At 44.2% G+C, this 21,728-nt stretch overlaps 3 protein-coding genes across 3 annotated transcripts in view; 1 reads left to right on the top strand and 2 right to left on the bottom strand.

Moving 5' to 3' along the window:
- ripor3 (RIPOR family member 3) overlaps positions 1–4,549 on the top strand; it is a 16,119-nt gene extending 11,570 nt beyond the window's left edge. Inside the window, exons 14-24 of the mRNA XM_037679931.1 lie at positions 319–409; positions 698–931; positions 1,325–1,470; positions 1,549–1,714; positions 1,845–1,974; positions 2,068–2,232; positions 2,383–2,547; positions 2,865–3,067; positions 3,492–3,575; positions 3,660–3,750; positions 4,339–4,549. Of these exons, the coding sequence (XP_037535859.1) occupies positions 319–409; positions 698–931; positions 1,325–1,470; positions 1,549–1,714; positions 1,845–1,974; positions 2,068–2,232; positions 2,383–2,547; positions 2,865–3,067; positions 3,492–3,575; positions 3,660–3,750; positions 4,339–4,439 (1,576 nt within the window). The 3' untranslated portion in view covers positions 4,440–4,549. The remainder of the gene's footprint in view (positions 1–318; positions 410–697; positions 932–1,324; positions 1,471–1,548; positions 1,715–1,844; positions 1,975–2,067; positions 2,233–2,382; positions 2,548–2,864; positions 3,068–3,491; positions 3,576–3,659; positions 3,751–4,338) is intronic.
- A 3,245-nt stretch (positions 4,550–7,794) lies between these two features.
- Positions 7,795–10,714, bottom strand: LOC119412710 (bladder cancer associated protein). The gene is made up of 2 exons (XM_037679747.1): positions 10,602–10,714; positions 7,795–8,976 (listed from the first exon to the last, which is right to left on the bottom strand). Exon 2 carries the CDS (start codon positions 8,790–8,792, stop codon positions 8,529–8,531), a length of 264 nt encoding a protein of 87 aa, XP_037535675.1. The 5' UTR covers positions 8,793–8,976; positions 10,602–10,714; the 3' UTR covers positions 7,795–8,528.
- Positions 10,715–14,992: 4,278 nt separating this feature from the next.
- The window catches only part of podxl2 (podocalyxin-like 2), a 9,123-nt gene continuing 2,387 nt past the window's right edge, over positions 14,993–21,728 (bottom strand). The window contains exons 5-13 of the mRNA XM_037679746.1: positions 21,436–21,658; positions 20,928–21,065; positions 20,720–20,847; positions 20,191–20,265; positions 18,434–18,590; positions 18,284–18,345; positions 15,885–16,064; positions 15,532–15,696; positions 14,993–15,429 (exon numbers count right to left, since the gene is read on the bottom strand). Coding sequence (XP_037535674.1) covers positions 15,370–15,429; positions 15,532–15,696; positions 15,885–16,064; positions 18,284–18,345; positions 18,434–18,590; positions 20,191–20,265; positions 20,720–20,847; positions 20,928–21,065; positions 21,436–21,658 — 1,188 coding nt within the window. The 3' untranslated portion in view covers positions 14,993–15,369. The remainder of the gene's footprint in view (positions 15,430–15,531; positions 15,697–15,884; positions 16,065–18,283; positions 18,346–18,433; positions 18,591–20,190; positions 20,266–20,719; positions 20,848–20,927; positions 21,066–21,435; positions 21,659–21,728) is intronic.

The following is a 21,728-nucleotide window of genomic DNA, read 5'->3' as shown; positions in this document are numbered from 1 at the left end:
GCTGGATTTGAGCTCTTTATTTGCAGTGAAACAGCTGGATTTGAGCTGTTGCAAAATAACAAAGATCTGATCAAGCAGAATCTGAATTCAATCTGAATTCATTGTCAGAATCGGGTTCAAATCTCCATAAATTAACTGATTATGTTCCTGATGTGCAGAGATGACCAAACTAAATAAATTGAAAACCTTCAGTTATTCCTCAGATTTGGAGGAAAGCAGCACCTCCTCATGAGAGCTGCTGAAGATAAATGTAGCTGTTTTAAATCAGAGTAGCTGCAGAATGTGACATTAACTCAGTAAATGTTGATGTTTCTGCAGGTGCAGCACTCCAGACATCCTGAAGAAGAACCCAGCAGGAGAACCAGAATCTGAGAGACATGGTGCAGCTCCACATCAGGACCAGGAGCAGGTAGGAAGCTCCCATCAGCTGAAGCTCCTGAAACACGGAGCTCAGAAACTGAAGCGTGGCTCTTATCGAAGATTCTGGTGTTGGAGAGAAACTCGATGCTTGTCTGGACCCTGAAACACGTCGGACGAGCGTTTAGATCCCATCTAACGTGTTTCTTTGAGTTAACGATAAACTCAGGTGCTGGTTTGTCTTTGGGTTTTAACCAAGTAGAGTTTTCCATCCAATAATAATCTGATCTGTCCCTTCAATGAGTTTTTATTCAGGTCGGTTTTCATTGTTTGATTTTAGTATCCGCCTGATGGCCCGACTCTCTCTGCTGCCTCCCTCTCCTCCTCCTCCTCCCCAGAAGAGGCTCCGACCCCGGGGAGGCCCGGGGTGAGCACCGCCCAGCGCCGGGCCCTGGCCCTCAGACTGGGAGCACTGGTGAAGGAGCTGCAGAAAACTCTGCAGAGGGAGAGCTGCTGTGAGAAGGAGCTGAAATCTTTGGAGCATCAGATTGTTCACCTGGAGACCATCCTGAAGGTAGAGGGGTGTGTGTGTGTGGGGGGGGGGGGGGGGGGGCCTGTTTGGAGTCGCACAGTGATGATGTCACAGCTTAGCTCGTTAGTCTGTCTGTCCTTTTAACAACAGCCCAATTTAAATGTTTAAACATTCCAATACAGAAATTAATAGAGCACTCAGGAGAGAGCGTGCATGTCTGAGGTGTTTTGTTGATCAGTGTGGACAGAAAAGGTCTCTGAGATAAAGTGACCCCAGTGAAACATTTTGAGCACGTCCAGTCCAGGTGGGAAAACCTTGTAGTGGCTGCAGACATGACGTTCTTCAGTCTGAGCCAGTTCGATCCGAACGCCTCGTGTCTGTCGGAGAGCAGGTCTGACATGTTGACCCTCTGAAACGTCCTCTGTGCTCCTCCAGAACCACCTGTCCCTGCTCAAAACTTCCTCTTCAGAGGAGACTCTGGCCCTGGAGGAAGTCCTGGGCAGCTTTGACTTCCTGTCACATGACCTGAACACAGAAGAGGACACTTCCTGTTTGGACAGCCTGAGGCTAAAAGACAGCGGGTGAGTTCTCAGACAGAAGACATCTGATCAGCTTCAGCTGCTTCTGAAACATCTGGTTTCTTTGCTTTGATCTTTCAGCATGAGCTCGTTCCAGCAGAGCACCATGAGGAGTCTCGGCCTTCTCTCTAAAGACAGCCAAGCAGCTTCTGAGGAGGAGCTGGCCATCGCCCCGTTGACTTCGGGGAACTGGAGTATGGACCAGGCTCTGGAGACGCACATGGACATCTGCTGCATCCTGCTGCAGGTACAGGACTGAAGGACTGATCTAATCTCTGCTGTGTTTGGTTCATGCTTTGTCAGTTTCCCTGGTCACATCTGGACAAACTCAAGCTGCCAGATGTTTCACATCACTGTTTCTAAACATGTTCCTTCAGATGATGAAAACGATCGACTTCAGCCCATCTCGGAGGGAGCTGCTGGAGGAGATGTCCAACCAGGCTGACGTCCTGGACCGAGTCAACTGTCTGCTGCTGGAGAAGAACGACACCATCACAGCTGGAGACGGTCAGTGCAGAACACGCTCAGCTAGAACCTGAGAGGAACATCTGTCTGGTTTTGTAGCTGATTGAAGAGAAATGCCCCCTCTTCCACTTGCAGTCCTCCCTAAAGCCCAGAGATCCAGAGATGTTCTGCTCTTCTGGGAGGAGTGCGTGAGCGACAGCAGCTCTCCTTTCTGCTGTCACGTCGACGGCTTTTCCAGAACGCTGAGGAAACGCTTGACTCACAAGGTGAAGGCCAAGCAGCCCGGCCAGTCGGAGAAAGGTACTGCAGCACCTGAAAAGTCCACAGAAACCACAGAGTCCAACTCTAAAACCAGTTGAAAATCTTTCATCTGCTTTTCTTAGTCCAGTCTAGTGTTTCTGACTCGGGTTAGTTTCTGACCTGAGCCCCGTCGTCTCTCCTCTTCCTCAGTGTTTTCTCGCCTCCTGCAGCAGCTGCAGGCAGCCTGTCGGTTGGTGCCGGGCTGTCGGCCCGTCTGCAGCCCAGAGAGAGTCACCCTCTTCCAGCTCTCAGTTTATCTGAAGCGCTGGAGCTTCCAGGATCTGGGAGAGCACGTCTCCCGCCTCTCCAGAGAAGGTCTCACCTTTTTATTTCAAACACCTGAACACAGTCGAGAAAATGTTTCCCAACGTGGAGCGACCTGACACTTTCAGTGAAACAGCTGATTGAACAGCTGTTTTACACTCGAACTGTGAGAACTGTAGGATTTAAACCTTTGGCTCGCTCACTTCTGATTTGGTTGGCTCTAAACGTGTGTTTGTCATGACGAGGGCACGCAGAAGTGACCGGCGTTGGTTAGAAGCTGTTAAGGAGCTCATTTGACCTCAGAGCTCCACTGAAGCAGGAACGAACCTCTTCAGGTGATTCATTTGTTGTTTTTGGCTGCGTTTCAGAGTACGTCCTGTCTGCACTAACCAGCCCCAAAAGGAGGCGGGCTTTAAACAAACTGAGGGGGCGGGGCATCTCTGAGCTCCTCCCACTTGGATCCACCCTGCAGACTCTGGCCGCCCTGCTGATCGACTCCAACCACAAAGTCTGCAAAGCTACAAGCAACTTCCTCTGCAGAGCTGCAGGATGCAAGGCCTTCAGGAACAAGGTCGACAAAATAAAAGCCTCCGAACACGACGCACACAAACCGTCCATGTTTACGCTGCTTGACTTTGTAAATAAATAAAGTATTTTTGTTCCTACTTTAAGTACCAAATTCTTCATCAAACCCTGGAACTAAAAGTTTAAAACTCATAAAATATTTGACACAGTTTCAGGTAAAATCAGTGATTTTGACCGACTGAACTGACTCCTTTAATTTCTCTCAAGTCATCCGAGGAGGAACAAAGAAATAAAAACCCTCCTGCTGCACCTGGGTCGAAACTGGTTTGACCCAAGGGCAGCAGGAGGGTTTAATTCCTCGCAGCCTCAGCTAACCCCCCGTTGAGTCCAGTTTCATGCAGCTTTGTCTTTCAGTCTAAATCGGAAGGCAGAACTGATTCCGGTCGTCTTCGTGCTCGTTCCTCCTGCAGGCCGTGGTTTTCTACACGGAGAGTCTGAAGAGCTCCCAGGTCCAGGTCCAGCAGGGCTCCTGTTTGGCTCTGAAGTGTCTCAGGGTGAGGACGCACTCAGACGGACTCGGACTGAAGCGTTTTCATGGGCGTGGAGCGTTTTCTCCAGTGTTTGTGTTTGTTTGCCAGGCGGCGGAGAGCGTGGACCACATCGCAGATCTGTGGAGGTCGGAGGATGAAGATCTACGAAGTGCAGCCAGAGAAACCGTCCTCTCCTTTGGTACAAACATGAAGCTGCAGAAACCCAACAGCTTGTTGGTTTCACGTCCATGCCGAGTCCTGTTTTTATGTTTCCGTGGGATTTTTTTTAAATCCAACTACTTCAGCAGACTTTGATCTATTTTAGCTGTTTGTGTATCAAAACATTCGGCTCATTCAGGAGGTGGCTGCTGTGACTTTTAGCTTTTGTAACTTTTCAAAATGTTTAACGTTATTTTCAAACACTTTCCCCATTGACAGTTCGGTTCCTCTAAAAAACATTTGAAATGTGCTTCAGCTGCCGGCTCCATTTTTGTTTCGTTTGCTACTTTTAGCTTCTAGCCAGCTTTTGCCTTTTTTTTTTTTTTAGCTTCTAGCTAACCTTTTCTGTTTATTTTTGGTTAGGCTTTGGATACATTTAGTATTTAGCTAACCTTTAATGGTTTAAGCTACAGTTTTGATTATTTTAGCTTTTTATTTATTAAACTGGAGCAAATGAATTACATTTAGTCTAGTCCAAAGTTGTTTAGAGCTATTTTTGTTTAAATGTTTTTTGTTTTATGCGGTTTATTTATTGTTTTTTTTTTTTTTTAAATTATTATTCGTGCAGGTAAAAAGGGGCACGGGGCCTTCCAGAGGATGGATCAGCTGTCGGCTGAGATGGAGGAGGAAGCCTACAAGAACCAAGAGACACAAATCACCATTTTTTAAGGAACCACAGCTGGAAACGTGAGCCGACCTGAAGAGTCTGAACCAGGTTTACGTCTGACCGAGACGAAGCCTGCAGGGAGCAGCCACCTCCTTCCAATAAAAACTTGATTTTCTTTGACTAAAAGCCAAACGGAGAAGGAAGATCTACTGATTTCAGCTCTTCTTGACTGAGAACTTGAACTGATTTGATCAAACTCTGTTTCGTTTCAAAGATTCTCTGCTGCTGAAGCTTTGATTGAACCTGAAAAGACTTTTGAGCATCTTTAAAATATTTCTACCGGACTGTGATTTAAAGAAAAACCTGCCTTGGTTGAGAAATGAGCAGATTTATTTTCAGTTCATGTAAAGTCTTCACTTTGATTTTCACTCGTTCTGTGTCTGGACACAATTCTTTCCTGCATTTGAAGCCCAGAAGGACTGAATAAATCCAGAACCGCCTCAAAGTGTCTTCTGTGATGGAAACTTCAGACATGTCCACTTTAAACTGGAAGAGTTTCTTAAATATTTCTAAAAGTTTTTACCATTAGAAATGACCAAAAAGGACATTTTCAAACTGTCAGGAAATGTTAAAGCTATATATTTGACTGTGATAATTAAACTGACGGTAGTGTCAAAATGTTTTTTAATACACAAAATCAAAAGGTTAAATAATTTTGTACCAGTTTTTAAAACTGTTCCTTCGTGGTGAAATGAATGAGCTACAGTTTATATACTCCTGCTGCCCTTGGGTCAGAAAGACCCACAAGGTTTCAGCGTTAAAAGGTTTCGTTTGCTCACCAGTGGCGTCCACCAGCAGGTGCTCCTGTTCCTGCCATCATGAAGTCCTGACTCCATCTTTGATGGAGGCTCTGAAAATGCACTAGAGACTCGTGTTGCAGATGTAAACGTTGGTAAAAGGTGGTGAGAGGGAATCTACACAGGTGAGTTTGTGACAAAGGGCAACACTTCTGACCGAACAAACCCATCAAGGACAAAGTGAAACTACAGGAAGGAGAACTGGATACCAGAAGACTGGTGCAGTTTTCTGTGATGGATTCTCTTTCCAATTGTCCGAGACACCATGAAATGTTTTGTTCCTTCTTCTTTCATCTGTTCCTTCGTCCGGGTTCTCCACAGTTCTGCATCTCATTCTGTCCTCACTCCAACTACCTCCGTGTCCTCTAGCTGCATCCATTCATAGGATGCAGGATCCTCTCTGTCCAAAAAAGTTAAGTCAGGTCCTCCGGACGAGTTCAAAGAACAAAAAAAATTGTAGAAACGTTTCGTCTTTAAGACGAAAGACTGAAAGACTTCTTCACTCCGAGGAGCTGTGTTCAGAAACGGCACCTTCTCAGAGTGGGTCAACCAGTTTGTTGTTGACATCCAGAACTAGCTGTTCATCTGATCAAGGATGTCCATGGATCATTAGCACCTGATGGCTGTTTACTGTTCACAGAGGGCTGAGTGATACTAGCAATCACAGCATTGTAAGAGGGGGACAGTTGAACCCGGAGGCTCCACCCCTGTTTAATGATGGACGATTTCTTTTCACAAAGATGGCCTCCTTTACTCCTCTCTCAAACCATCGTTCCTCTCTGTCCAGGATGTGAACATCTTCATCCCTGAAAGAGTGACCGCTGGCCTGGAGATGAGTGTAGACCGCAGAGTCCTGGCCTGATGATGTTGATCTTCTGTGCTGGTCCATCCTTTTGGCCAGTAGCTGTTTAGTTTCCCCGATGTAAGACTGATCACCCTCCTGACACTGAACAGCATACACAACATTACTCTGTTTGTGCCGGGGGACTGGATCTTTGGGATGAACCAGTCTTTAATGTATTTTGGGGTTTAAAAGCCACTGGGACGTTGTGTTTAGAAAATAAACGTCTCAGTTTCACTGAAACTCCTGCAACATATTTGCGTTCTGTTTTGAGTTCTGAGGGTTTTAACTCAGGAAATCACAGCTGGGTTGTTGAAGTTGGAGACCGTGAAGACTGGAGCCTTGCAGAGTCAGCCCAGAAGAAGAGAGACGTATGGTCTGGATTATGGAGATGGTGGTTCTATGAAGGTACAGAGCAAATTCACCAGCAGGTCCTATCAAAGTTCTCCCAGTTCATAAAAAGCTCCAGAGGATCAGAGTGAATCTGGACTGGAACAGAGGGAAGCTGTCGTTCTCTGATCCTGACACAAACACACACATACACACCTTCACACACACCTTCACTGACAAGATGTTTCCGTACATTCACGCTGCAGATGAACTAAAAATATGACCAGAGAAGATCTCGGTGGTCCAGCAGCAGCTCTGATGTTCCTCCTGCTGAAAACAAAGTTCAGCCTTTTTGATCAGTTTGAACCTCTGTGACCTGAAACAGGATGAAAAAAAAAAGCCTTTTTGCAAAAATACCCTGAAGCTCTCGACCTTGACCTCTGAGTAACTTTAAGAATCTGTTGGACTCCTGCAAGAACCAATGCAGACATGTTCCCGTTCTTAGTTTTCTAAATCGCCTTATAATCCAGCTGTTTTTTGCTACTATTCCTCTTGATTGTCCTTTTGGTTGTTGTTTTGATTTGATTTGTAAACAACAAAAATTTAAATTTGTATACTTATTTTATGATTGTCTATTGTTGTTGGCACTCTTGGATAAATCAGGTCTCTCTTGTAAATGAGTCCTCGAGGCTCAATGGGATTTACCTGTAGAAATAAAGGTTGAATGAAACAGGAAGTTGGAGAAGTATTGATCTGATTGATTGATCAGTGTCACATGTGCTTAATAATCTGTACAGATGACCTGAAGTCCATGATGTGAAGTTTTGGTTCTGACAGCAGGTGACAGTAAATCCAGGTGTGCTGATCATGAACAGGTAACAGGTGAGGTTAGTGGAAGGTGGAGCTCTGCTGATGGAAACAAACTGAGATCCAGACTGATGAGGAACTCTGCAGAGTCACATGATCAAACATCTATGATCGAATCAGACTCGATGTTTTCATTTGATTATTTTAATGATTCATGGGATGTTTGTTCAATGTTGTGCTGCGTAAACAAAACTGACCTGAGACAAATAAAAGTTCAGATTGAACCAAAAACCTTCAGTTTGAACACCTGAATCATTGATCTCCTCAGTTTAAAGATTCTTTAGAACAAAACCCATCACCAACGGTTGAGCACGGTGGTGGAAGGCTGATGGTTTGGGCTTGTTTTGCAGCTACAGAACCTGGAGTACATTTTGGTAGAAAAAAAAATGTATTAAGGACTGGATTAAACTACTAAACATTAAAGTACAAACATGAACCAGTTTTAATAAAACTGCCACCCAGGTCAGCTTCATTTCCAAAATCAGTTCCCATTTAAGAGAAAATTGATTCCAGTTCACCACGTAGAGAAGAAAGACTTTATTTAAATTAAAACCAGAGTGAACATGTTCTCAGACGTTCCTCACACTTCCCAGTGACGTGTGACAGCTGAACACCTGAAACTACAGGTAGCACTTCCTCAAACCGCTCGCCGGGTTTCTTACAGATGAAAAACGTCAACTCCTGAAGCGTCACCACGTTCGTACGCTCTTCAGCAGAATCAGAACGATAAAATGATTGCACACATTCAGCATTTAGTTTCAGTTCAGAACATTTAGGAAAACAGAAACTTCAAACCATGCACGAGAAGAAGACTAAAGAGTTTGTCCCAGCTGTGGTGGGTTTCAGTCGGGGTGGCTGTCGGTGTGCTCTCTTTGTGTGTGATGAGGAACAGACATCCTATGTTTGTTGTTTACCAGTGCAGGTTCTTCTTAAAGAGCTTGGGCAGCCTGAGGAACAAAACATTTGCTATTTTAAAAAGAACTACAGGAACACTGAAACTCCTTACTGAATGTTGTCTGAAAGAAACAAATCCTCTCAGCGTCAGGTTCACGCTTCCCTTTGCATTTCTTGTTTGGATGCTAGTTTTTTTTCCTGACACAAAGTAGAAATGAACATTTCCCCTCCTTTACATCTCTCCAGCCTCCTCGGATGGATCGTCCTTGGCTGAGCGTCATCCATCCCCCCACCCTGAACAGCATGGCAGTATCATTCTACAGTAAATCTCCCTTCTCCTCAGCAGACCTCGTCGCCCCCTCTTAGGTCCCGATGATGTCGGGGTCGTGGGCGGCATCCGGCAGCACGGTGTCCTGGCAGTGGTAGAGGAAGCAGTTGCCCCAGCAGCTGTAGCAGATGAGGAAGAGCGCAGCCAGGAAAACCAAGGCACAGATGGTGCAGGGTTTCCTCTCCAGCAGGAAGCTGAGCAGGTAGAAGCCCATGAACATGGAGTGGTTGAACCACAGGGCCGGGTTCAGCGGCTTGGGGATGAGCAGCACGGGGAGCAGCCACTGCAGGCAATACATCGTCACGTTTGGAGGAGTCGATCGGGACTTAATGGGTTGTACAATCCTGGGTTAAATGTTGTCTTTAACGGAAGAAACAATCGATCCAAAGCAGATGGTTCAGGTGGTGAGAGAGCGGTCCTATCCGACAGAGCTAGAATGATGCAGGTCAAAGCAGTCTGAGTTTATCGTCGTCGGGTCATCCCTGGAAAAATAGGAGAAAATGGCAAACTCCAAATAAATACTTACGGGTAGTAAAAATGTAATCAAATCTACAGAAATGTGTCTCTAAAACATCAAACTGTTTTAAAATGCTAAAGCTAATGTTAGCTTCTGGTGCTTTCAGTTTCATTTTTGACTTATTCAACCTTTACTTATACAGATTAGTCTCAGTGAGTCACGAGGACTCATTTACAGGAGAACTGTTACAAACTCAGTAAAACTCATAACTATAAACTATAGTCAGCTATCAACTATAAACTCACACTCAGTCATAAATAATGACAGCAGTTTGCATGAATCTAGAAAACACTAATAAAAATATGACATAACATCTCAATTTTTATGATCTTAAAAGTACAGGTTTGAATTCAAATTGTACAGGATAATATTTTTAAAAAGGTAACCCGTGTCAGAATTCTGCCATCTCACTTCATTTATAAAGCACTAAAAACAGCAACAAGTTCAGCCATTGGGCTGTAGAGCAAAAACAACACAAGCAAATGACACAGGATAAAATACAAGTAGGTAAAGATAAGAACTCAATGACTAACTTTATAGAATAATGAAGGTGGCTATTAGAGACAAGTTAAAATCAACTCACAGCGTCAAAAACCAGGAAAAAAGTGTGTTTTTAAATGAGATTTAAAAACAGTAAGCGATGGCGCCTACGTTCTGTCGATGTTGCATCTTAAAATGTCTCAATTTAGATTCCTGAACTCAGTGCTTCAAATAATAAATGAACGCTTGTGTTTGTTATGACAATCTCTCTAAAGAGCAACCGAATCTGAAGCTTCATGGAACATCCAGGTTTATGATAAAGCTTTTAAAATTCGCATTTAGTACTTGGAACAAGTAGGAGCTCAAAATGGATTTCAAAGTTCTGACCCGAGTGAACATCTGGGCCTGTTCTGCTGAGACACTTGAGACACCGAGTTAAATCTGCAGCTGGCTGGGTTTGGTCTGTTTAAACAGTTGGCAGTCTATTTCTGGTAGAAGCACTTGAAATACACCCTGAAGCTGGTTGCTTCAGCCCACACCAGCTTTAACGAGCAGCCATCTTTAGGGGTTAAACCTTAGTTGGACAAATTAAAACTATTTATTTGGTTTCAACACGCCTCTGGATAAGGTGGGTTGACCATTATCCCCAAAGCTAACTTATTTCAGGTGGCTAAGCAGATAAATATGACGCCATTTAAAACTGAAGCACTTGTAAATCGAGCCATAACCTTTAGACGAACTTATTTTACAACAATGCTTCTATTTCTGGTTAAAAACAAACTGCGTTCAAAATCACACGGCTCGAATCAGAATCCATAGCAGTGAACATTAACGTCTAAAACCTCAATATTTTACACTTTTAACCGACATACGACCCTGTGTGTTCGAGCCTTAAACATTTCAGTCCATGCAGTAACGAGGATGTTTAGCTAAAGGAATGTCTTGATGTTGACATCGTCATCGTTCAGAAACATTAGCATTTAGTCGAAAGCTAACAAGCTTCATAAACAAAGAATTTCTGGAATACACAAACGGTTTAAACATGAAAAACAAAGTCTGTAAACTCCACATTTTCAAGTTGTGTACTATGGTAAATAATTGTGAACGAACCTGACATCTTTAGGGCTCATTCTAAGCAAATACTAACAACCAGAAAGAAATATGTCAGCTACAGTCTGAGAACTGAGCTAACTAGCATGCTAACCAGCTAACAACTGCACACAATAGGTGTCCGTGTTGCGCCTGATCATAATGAAGACGCTTGCTCACACGTTATAGGTGTCCGTACTCCACCTGAACATAATTCACTTCAGTTTATTTATTTAAAAAATGTTTGTAGGCTCAGTCAGATAGGTAGATAGCAAAAAAGGTTAAATCACGTCATCTGGACCAGTTTCTTTAAGGGAGAAACGTTTTGTCTTCTATCCAGAAGACTTCATCAGTCTGCGGCCTGCCAACCAGATGTTTTTTTTGCTACATTTTCTTTTAAATGCCATTTTATTGTTACTTGTTATTCTCAATTTGTATGCATCCTTTATGATTGTCTATTGTTGTCCACTGTTGTCATCACTCTGTTAAAATCAGGTCTCTATTGTAAATGAGTCCCCGAGGCTCAATTGGATTAATCTGTATAAGTAAAAGTTGAATGAATGAATGAATGAATATATAAATAAGTTTAAACTATTTCTCTGAGACGAAGACTACTTTGAATTTAACTTCATTGCAGAACTCTCTGAGCAAGCACGAAGGCAACAGTGGAAAGGAAAACTCCAGAGTCTTAACTGGAGTTAGTGGGAGAGATCATATCTCTCCAGTGGCTCCCTGTCAAATCCAGAATAGAATTCAAAATTCTACTGCTAACCTACAAAGCTTTCAACAACCTAGCTCCATCTTATATTACAGATCTTATTGTTCCATATTTTTCTAACGGGGCACTTTGCTCTCAGACTGCAGGTTTACTTGTGGTTCCTATAGTTTCCAAAAGCAGACTGGGAGGCAGATCTTTCAGTTCTCAGGCTCCTCTCTTGTGGAACCAACTTCCAGTTTCTGTCCGTGACATTGTCACATTGTCCAGTTTTAAGACTTTACTTTTTGATAAATGGCTTGGGTTTCCTGAGCTGTCCCTTAATTGTGCTGCTATAGACTGCTGGAGGCCGAACTGACCACATTTTTTCATTATGCTTTTCTTTACTTACCCTGCTCAACCTGATTTGTATTTGTAATTATTTTCTCTGTCCTAACGGTTTTTTTTTTGTTTTGTTTTGTCTTTCAGGTTCACCTGGACCTACATCTGGACCTGGACCTACATCTGGACCTGGACCTACATCTGGACCTGGACCTATACCTGGACCTACCATTCTGTGTTCGTCTGTCTCTCCTTCCTGTCCTCTCAAACCAGCAGATGGTCTCTTGTCCTGAGTCTGGTTCTGCTGGAGGTTTCTTCCTGTTAAAAGGAGTTTTTCTTCCCACTGTCTCCACTGTGCTTGCTCAGGATGGGAGACTGCAACGAAGCCAAGATTCAACTTGTCTGCTGGATTCCTTAGATAGAGAACTTTACTAATTGTCTTTTCTATGTATGTGAATGTTTCTGTAAAGTGCTCTGAGACAACTTTGTTGTGATTTGGCGCTTTATAAATAAACTGAATTGAAATTTCCACTCCTATCAGGAATTTCTTCCAAGTGACCAGACCATCTCAGTCTGTCCTCACTCCAACTACCTCCATGTCCTCTCTAACTGCATCCATATATCTCCTCTTTAGTCTTTCTTTTTGTCTTTTTCCTGACCGCTGCATTTCTATCCATGTCCAAACCACTGTCCTTCCTCTGGACATGTCCAAATCATCTCAGTGTGTCCTCTCTAACTTTATCTCCCAGTTGTTCAACCTGTGCTGGACATCTGAAGATCTCATCTTATCCATCTTTGTCACTCCTAAGGAGAACCTCAACATCTTCATTTGTCACATCCAGTTCTGTCTCCTGTCTTTGTGTCCATGTCTCTGTCTCCAGACCAGTCAACAGAGCTGGTCTCACCACTGTCTTGTAAACTTTTCCTTTGACCTTTGCTGACACCCTTTTTGTCTCAGTCACTCCTGAAACTTTTCTCCATCCTGCCTGGACTCTCTTCTTCTCCTCTTTACCACACTCCTCATTTTCCTGGACAGTGGACCCCAAGTCCTTGAAGTCCTACTTGCACTTATTCTACCATGTTCTTGTCTACTTTTTTTTCTTTTGGACCTTGTAAATATATTTACTTTTTCACTTTTTGGTACTTTATTTTTTGTACGCTTATTGCATGCTTTAGTATTTCTTGTTTGTTTGTTCTTTGTTTTTACTGAGTCATCTTGGTTCTTCTCATCCTGACCCGAACATTTCATTGCACGGTTGACCTGCGTATGAGAAATAAACATAACTTGAAGCTCCTGCACCTTTGTCACGTCTGCTGCGTCTCACTGTTCCACCCGTCTCCCTCTCATTCACAAACACTTTTTGCTTCGTTTACTTAATTAGCTCATGCTGTTCTTCAGAGATAAAGTTCACATTGAAAGACCTACAGAACGTGGTCATTTCTGAGGTATGTTAAACTTATTAAACTATGGTAACCATCTTTTGAGACACTTTCTGTGGCCTAAGACGCCTTTCGTTTTGATCTTTCAGCTGAAACAGTCGCCCCCTGCTGGCCAGTGGAGAGAAATTACAGTAATTTGCATATTGGCTTCACTTTTCAGACACAGTCCAGTCATGGATCAACACTTCGATTTTGTTATAATTAAAAGGGAATAACAAGAACCTAAAACTTTACCTTAAAATTCTGATTTTACTGACTCACACATGAGCGGAACATAACTGACTCAAAAACTACAACAGTCAAACTACCGCAGCCTTAAACTGCTCCCTAATGACTTCAGCTTTTTATTTCTGACACAAACAGAAGGTGCTGTGACGTGGAAATGATTTACAATCATTCAAACGTGGCTGATGTGTGCTTTATGAATTCTGAGATTAACAGTTAACAATTAAATGAAACACTTTGAGCTCAAATAGATTTTTTTTTGTTTGTCCAACCTACAATTTCTCTTTAAGTTCATGCTTGGAGCTCTGGTGTTGTGCAAGTTGCACAGCCTTGTGATTTAGCCAGCAACCATTCCTTATGAGGCTAACAGCGCACAAGAAGAACTTCAGGTTCAAGAGCGTACAGTAAACGTCCTCAGCAGTTACAACAAATAAAGCAAAATAGACATATTTCAGTTTCTGTACATTAAACAGTTAAACACGATGCAGCAGCTTAACAAAAGTCTCTTCTTGGAATCAATAAAGTGCCAAAACTTTTCTTTCACAGTTGGACTTGTTGGAGGAGCAGCTGAGGAGCCGCTGCTGTCATCAGACGTGCAGGACGTCAGGCTGCCAGTCTGCTGGTATACGTGACACTTGGACTGCAGTGGGCCTTAGTTAAAAAACTACTGCAAGTGTAACATTCACAACATAACATAAACTCTATTTTCACCAGATTTGAGTCTTTTGTCAGAGATGTTGTGACCCGGCGTGGCAACAAGTCGTCTTTACATTCAGACTGCAGGTGGAAGAAGACGCTTCATGCTGTCTCTAATGTTTAAATCATCTCGTTCAGCCCCAACAAATTAAAAGCTACGAGCATAAGGCACACTAAACAGAGGAGATTCAATGCTTCTAACATCCAGGACAAGTTTTAATAAAAAAAAAAAAACTAAATTATTGTCTTTAATGAAGAATCCCAGTTCCAACAATGTTGAGTAAAGTAAAATTCAACAACATGCAATGATTAAAAATCTCATTAACACACATTTATTCATAACAGAACATTGTAAACACATTAAAAGTTCAAAGTAAGAAATTGTACAAGCCTATTAGAAAAACAGTGTATTTTTGAGTTTGATGGCAGCAACACGTCTCTCCAAAGTTGTTCCAGAGGCAACAATTAAGAAGAACATTTAGTATTTAATTTAGTTAATTATCAACAGGCCAGTAAGAGGACCGGGTATAAAAAGAGACTTTTAGAGAAGCTGAATCTGTAAGAATTAAAGATGGGCCGAGGTTCAGCCTAAAACTAGGTTCTGTCTGAAACTAGAGGAACCATTTCAGAATAAAGTTCCTGAATGAAGACCCTCCATCATCTTCAGTTCATAATCTGATCAACAGATTAGAAGAATCTGAAGAAACCTCTGAGCTCCAAGGACAAGGCTGAAAGATAATACTGGTCATAATCTTCAGGCCCTCGGGGGCCACTTCATTAAAACCAGGTCTGGTTCTGTTCTGGGCTCAGGAACGCGTCCACAGATCGTTGTCTGCAAACACAGTTCATCCACAGATGCTGCTTAAAGCTCTATCAGAAAAAGAAGAAGCCAGATGAGAACACCATCCAGAACCGTCTCCAAAACCTCCATCAACTGGTCTCCTCAGATCTTATAAAACCTCCAACAACTGGTCTCCTCAGATCTTATGAAACCTCCAACAGCTGATCTGCTCAGGTCCTGGACGTTCACACCCAGTTGTTAGAAGAAGAGGAGATGTTTCTCAGAGGGAACATGGAGCTGGAACAACTTTAAAGAGATGTTTTGCATTTTTTTTTTTTTTCATATGTTACAATTTCTCAGTTTTAACCTTTGATTTGTTCTTCGTGCTCCACTGTGTATCAAACATGGGTTTATGGTATTTATCAATCATTGCTTCCTGTTTTCATTTTACATCTCAACGTTGTTTAAAACTGGTCTCTGATCTTCTGGATGACATCAGCAGCTCCTCCAGCTGAGCTCCTCAGAGATTTTGTCTCCTCCGTCACCCCGACGTTCTAACTCTCTCCTTTGGGCTCCACTTATTTAAGTGAAAGGAACCTCCTCTTCATCAGTCAGAGATGCGTGTCCTGCTCCTCTTCGTCGTCCTCAGTCGCTGCCTGGTTGACAAAAGCCTGAAAACAAAGACGAGAGTTCGTGCTGTTGCCGGATAAACGGCTGCTCAGATAAACCACTCATCCTCCGTCTGCTTGTCTTTAAATAAACCGTCCAATCACCTGCCAGCGGCTGTTGTCCTCCTCGTCTCCTCCTCCTCCTCCAGCTGCGAGCCCGTTGGTGCTTGGCTTCTTCTCCTGCATCTCCGGCTGGCTGTCGTTGGTCACATCCAGGGTGGGGTTGTCATGGTAACCGTTCTCCACAGACCGAAGCTCCTCGGCGGGAAACTGGTGTAAGACAGATTTGAAGCAGATCTTGAAACTGGTTTAACAGATTTACCTTCGAGAAGAAGACGTGAACAGGAGCTCAAAGACAAATCAAAGATCTAAACGTGACGCGGAGCTGCTCAGGAAGACGAAGGACGTGAGTCTGAGCCGAGGAGACGCGTAGAGCGGCGGCGCGTCCGTGGACCTACCATGGTCTTCAGGGCGGGCAGACGTCTCTGCCAGCAGATGTAAATGAATCCAGATGTGATGATGATCATGCATACGGCGCCGATGATGACCAGAACCACAAACAGTTTACCATAGTCGCTGCGGGTTTTACTGGGCCGAGACTGGCAGCTGGTCGCTGCGCTGTAGTTCTGGATGCCCACCTGAAGACACAAACACAGACATTACTTACCTGCAGTTTACCTCACCAGCTGCAGTTCAGCGCTAGAAAGGTCTGAACAATAAATTGTCCACAAATGTCTCAACAAAAGTCCATCTTAATCTAACCATGAGTAAGTTTATTTAACCATGATTGGTGCTGGTCCAGTCCTCCAGGACATGTCAATCAGTACAGTTTTTAGGACAACTGGACTTCTTTTTGTGTTTAATCAAGACGTTTTGTTTCTCATCTCTCAGTTGGTGAAGATTCCCTGTACATTTCAAACCCATCAGGACTCTAAGACAGAGGCTGGTCCACCCTAAGGACAAAACACCCAAACACAGAGTGGTGTGGTGTTTGTAGTCCACTGAGGCGAGGAATGTCCAGAACTCTATATTGGAGAAACCAAACAGCTTCTTCACACACGCATGGCTCAACAGAGGAGAGCCAGCTCCTCAGGACAAGACTCAGAGGTTCACCTACATCTCAAGGGACACTTTTTTAAGGACCAAAATCAGTGGCGGCTGGCCAATAGAGGGCGCTAGGGCTCCGTCCCACCACTCACCAAATTACCTTGAATATGACATAAATAAATAAATAAAAATGAAATAATAAAATAAAATATTTCAAAATATATGTATACATATTCATTCAACCTTTATTTAGACAGGTAAATCCCACTGAGCCTCTCTCTCTCTCTCTATATATATATATATATATAGATATATTTTTTTAGCTGAGTAAGATAAACATTTTATAGTTAATGATGAGTAAAGCTGTTTCCTTCATCAACATTGTCTGGTGACGTATTTTCATCCTGGGTTGCAAAAATCTTTGCCCATAGACTCGTTAAAAGTTGTACATGCGCAGTTAGATCCTCTTTAATACAAGATATAGGCCCATTCTGGGCGCGCCTCTCCTGCGCCCAGAGCTGAATGCACAGTACAGATCATGCTTCTGAAACAGATCGTATCACTCACAACTAGGCTATGTGTGAAAGAGGCTAGCTGCTGCAGGCAGGCTTCAAGCCACTAAAAGCTCTTTATCTAAGGCCCATGTTGCCATTTCTGACTTATATTTTTTCTTCACTGGCCCTGGAACGAGGCACACACATTCGCTTCCCTCTCCCTGTTCTCCTCCTGCTTCTGTGTATCGGAGCTCCTATTTTTACACATCTTCCAAAATGAAAACTATTGTTTTGGATCTGACCAACTGGACTTTTGACGCAAATGACAACATTTTTTCAACAAGCGACAGAGATGTCTGAGAAGATAAGGAGAACCCTTATCTTCTCAGACAACACATGCAGCTGGATATATCTCTGGGGAAGTGGAATGTGATGTGTCTACCTCTACTGTCAATTGAAGATGCTGAAATTGCATATAAATGGATTTATGATAACAGGTTTCTTGTTTTTGGAATAGTTTATCAACATACAAAGAAGACGGCTGCAGCTAATTCGGCCCTCGTCAGGCTGCTGCCTATGTGAATGTTTGGTTTGTGCTTTGAGGACTCAAAATCAGCTGATTTACGAGCTAAACCGTAAGATGGAAGTGATTTGAATCGCAGGCCACCTGCGGTTTTGGGACTCGTCAGCATGAAAACGACCTTGGAGAGGCTCGTAAGCACGGACCAGTAGAATGCACCCTAATCTGGACATTTCAGACCTTGGAAGTACAAGTACAGACTCAAGGTTGACAAGAAAAAAATAGTCTGCCTGAATAAATCAACAATTGTGGATTAACTGAATCTGACTCCCCAGTTGGCCTCAAAACAGGCCGACTGATCAATTTCTCCTGGGAAATGTGTAACCTACGGAAAAGCTTTGTCTATCGCAAAGGTTCTGTCACACTAGGCTGTGATGGTTGAGAACTACTAGAACAACTCAAACACTTGGTGTAACAGGACAGCGAGGAAGCTGAGAACATTCCAAACATTTGGAAACTCCCTCCTGAATGCTGTCTCCACAAGTCTGGGCCAAGTGGGACACAGGTTCAGGTCTTTGCTGACCCGGTCCACATGGGACATGTTTGGGTGCAAACCGGAGTGAAACAATCAGAGCTGCGTTACGTTTGATGGGAAAGTGAAACTTCAAACCTCCTCCACCGCTCAACTCCTGCTCAAACCATCTTGTTGTCTCTGTCCAAAATATGGACATTTATTTCTTAATGGGTGTCAGGGAGGACACGTCCCACACACTGCTGGAGTATCTGAGACTTTCACCTTATCGAGGCTTTTCCTGATCTCTCCCAGCATGTCCAGCACATCTGGAGTCTCGATCACACCTGGAAACCAACAAACGGTCCCTGAAGGTCACACGCCAAACAAAAACTGTGTGTTTCAGAGCGCGTGTCTCCGTGTGTGTGTGCTTACCGTGTCCGGACGCCACGTTCATCAGCAGCTGGTGCTGCTGGTGCGTCGGCTTGCTGAGGTAAATTACCCACGATCCTTCGGGGCTGTTCATTCTCCGAGCAAACACCCGCTCGATGATCTTCAGCAGCTGGACACCCTGAAGGACACGAAACTCCTCCTGTCGCACAAACACACACTTTGTGTCATTGCATTATTTTAAACAACAGATTCACGGATGAAACGGGGATTCAACCTCGATGCCGTGAACCGTTATTTACATTTGGTTCAGGTTGTTTCCATGGTGACAGATGCAACAGCAAGAACCAAGACGACGGGTCTAAAGGTTCAATCAGATGTGCCTGTCGGGGTTTGAACGACCGACTGCTCGAACATTTCACTGGATAATCAACGCTCTGCTGGTTCACTGACGTCTAGTTACAGATTTTATTCCTGATTCAGGTGAAACAACCTGTGTGCTGCGGTCTTCACGGACAGCTCTCGGTCTTGGAGAGATGGGGTTCTAGTTGGGAACCTCGGGTTCTCGTCGCTGCTGTTTGCAGATGATGTGGTTCTGTTGGTGTCTTCAAGCCATGAGCTTCAGCGGTCACTGGGCTAGGTCAAAGCTGAGATAAGAGCCAGCTTCCCTAAGTCGTAGGTCAACCGGTCATAATGAGTGTGTCGCTCCGGTCTTGCTAAAGAAGAAGCTGATGCTCTGAATGTTCTGGTTGGTCTATAATCCAACCCTCAGCTTGTGTTTGAGTATCCATCCATCCATCCATTTTCTTTACCCGCTTATTCCATTTTGGGTCACGGGGGTCGCTGGTGCCCATGTCCAGCAATCACTGTGCGAGGGGCGGGGTACACCCTGGACGGGTCGCAAGTCCATCACAGGGACACATAGAGACAAACGAGACAAACAACCATTCACTCTCTCACTCACACCTAGGGACAATTTAGAGTTACCAATCAGCCTAACATGCATGTTTTTGGTCTGTGGGAGGAAACTGGAGTACCTGGAGAAAACCCACGCATGCACGGAGAGAACATGCAAACTCCACCCAGAAAGCCCCTGGACCGGGGTTTGAACCAGGGACCTGTTCGCTGAGAGGCAGCAGCTCTATCAGTTGCTGTGTTTGAGTATCTGGACGTCTTGTTCCTGAGTGATGGTAGGATGAAACAGGAGATGGATCGACGGGTCTGGGACTCATCCTCAGTAAAGAGGGTGTTGCTTTGGTTGGTCTTGGTGAAGAAATGGTTAAGTTGAAAGGCAAAGCTCTGGATTTACTGGTCCACCTACATTCCAACCCTCACCTGTGATCATGAGGTTTGGGTCAGGACTGAAAGAACCAGATTCCGGATACAATTGGCTGATATTGGTTTCCTCTGGAGGGTGGCCGGGCTCAGCCTTAGAGGAGCTCCGTGACTCAGGGTGAGCTCGGAGTAGAGCCGGTGCTCCTCTGCATAGAAAAGAGTCAGACGAGGTGGTTTCACTGAGACAAGAGTCCAGGCCAGACCCAAATCTCACTGGATCAATTAGACCTCCTCTTTGAACCCCTTGAAACCCCCAGAAGCTGGAGAGAGTCACTGCAAAATGGATGGATGGATGGATGGATGGATGGATGGATGGACAGATGATGGATGGATGGATGGATGGACAGATGGATGGACGGATAGATGGATGGATAATGGATGGATGATGGATGGATGATGGACGATGGATGGATGGATGGATGGATGATGGATGGATGGATGGATGGATGATGGATGGATGGACTTACACAGTTCATGTTCTTGGTCATGTTGAGGACAACGTAGCCCCGCCCAGCCAGTTCGCTCCAGTTTAAACACACCACCTGTAAAAACATCAGATCTCTGGATTAATGTCAGATTTTATAATCCGTCTAACCCATTTGGTCTTCAGTTCTCCGGGTCTTCAGGTCTTCAGTTCTCCAGGTCTTCAGGTCTTCAGTTCTCCAGGTTTTCAGGTCTTCAGTTCTCAAGGTCTTCAGGTCTTCAGTTCTCAAGGTCTTCAGGTTTTCAAGGTCTTCAGGTCTTCAGTTCTCCAGGTCTTCAGGTCTTCAGTTCTCAAGGTCTTCAGGTCTTCAGTTCTCAAGTTCTTCAGGTCTTCAGTTCTCCAGGTCTTCGGGTTTTCAAGGTCTTCAGGTCTTCAGTTCTCAAGGTCTTCAGGTTTTCAAGGTCTTCAGGTCTTCAGTTCTCAAGGTCTTCAGGTTTTCAAGGTCTTCAGGTCTTCAGTTCTCCAGGTCTTCAGGTCTTCCTGCGTTCAGGGACGTGAATATGTAACCCTACCTGCCTCGGCCCCTCCAGGCTGGCCTCCAGCTCCGTCTCGGTGAGTCCGACGGTTGGAGAAGGATCCGTGGTGAGCGGGACCATCTGTTTGATCCTCGTCTCCTCTCTTACGTCTTTCCCTCCAAATCCTAAATTAGTTTTTAAAAGTTTATAAAACGTGATTTAAATCAGGAAGCAGCAAAGAGGAACTCATCCGGTCCAGTTTCACCTCTCTGGTTCTGCTGGCCTCGGTCCCACCGGTCTTCCTCCAAACCGGGCTGCAGAGGCTCCCTGCTGGGAGCCGAGCCGACCTCTGGCACTGTGGGATTCTGGGTAATGGCGCCCGATTCTTCCTTCTCGGTCTCACCTGCAGGGACAAGATGCACGACACCAGCAGCTGATTCTTCTTTCTTTGGACTTTATCTTTATTTGACTTTATTTTTACTTTATTTTACTTTATTTGACCTTATTTGACCTTCAGGTTTTAAACTCACCACGTTTAAATAAGAGAGCAGAAATAGTAAGAAACTTTTTTAATCAGCTTTAAATACAAAATGATGCTTATTTAATGTCAGCGTGCCTGATAAACAATTAAAAACAGAAAATGTTAAAACTGATTCATTTAAATAAAACAAATTATTTATTATTATTTTTCTGTTAAACTGAGAACAAAAGTGAATAAATGAACAACTTTGTGGACAAACGTGTCCTGAACTCTGTTTTTTTATCGAGCACACCTTTCGTTCCCAGCACCCCAAAGTCCGTCCCCGTGTCGGTCTCTGGGGTGGCGGTTCCAGCATCTCTGGAAACATCTGGAGCAGCTGTGCTGGGAGCAGCGGCAGGAGACGGAGACGCTGCTCGAGCTGCGGAGACAGAGGAGCGCAGGAGTCCATAACCGCCAGACGACTGAACGTCTCCGTCCCTCTCCACCTCCCACAGCTCCCTGCCGGAAGGATCCACCTGCAGGACAGGAGGACAGGAGTACCAGAGGACAGGAGGACCAGAGGACAGGAGTACCAGAGGACAGGAG

The sequence above is a fragment of the Nematolebias whitei genome, chromosome 7, assembly GCF_014905685.2.
Source record: "Nematolebias whitei isolate Nwh7 chromosome 7, NemWhi1, whole genome shotgun sequence".
In the NCBI taxonomy this organism is placed as follows: Eukaryota; Metazoa; Chordata; class Actinopteri; order Cyprinodontiformes; family Rivulidae; genus Nematolebias; species Nematolebias whitei.
The sequence above is the reverse complement of the archived record's forward strand: the minus strand, read 5'-3'. Positions and strand labels throughout refer to the sequence as shown.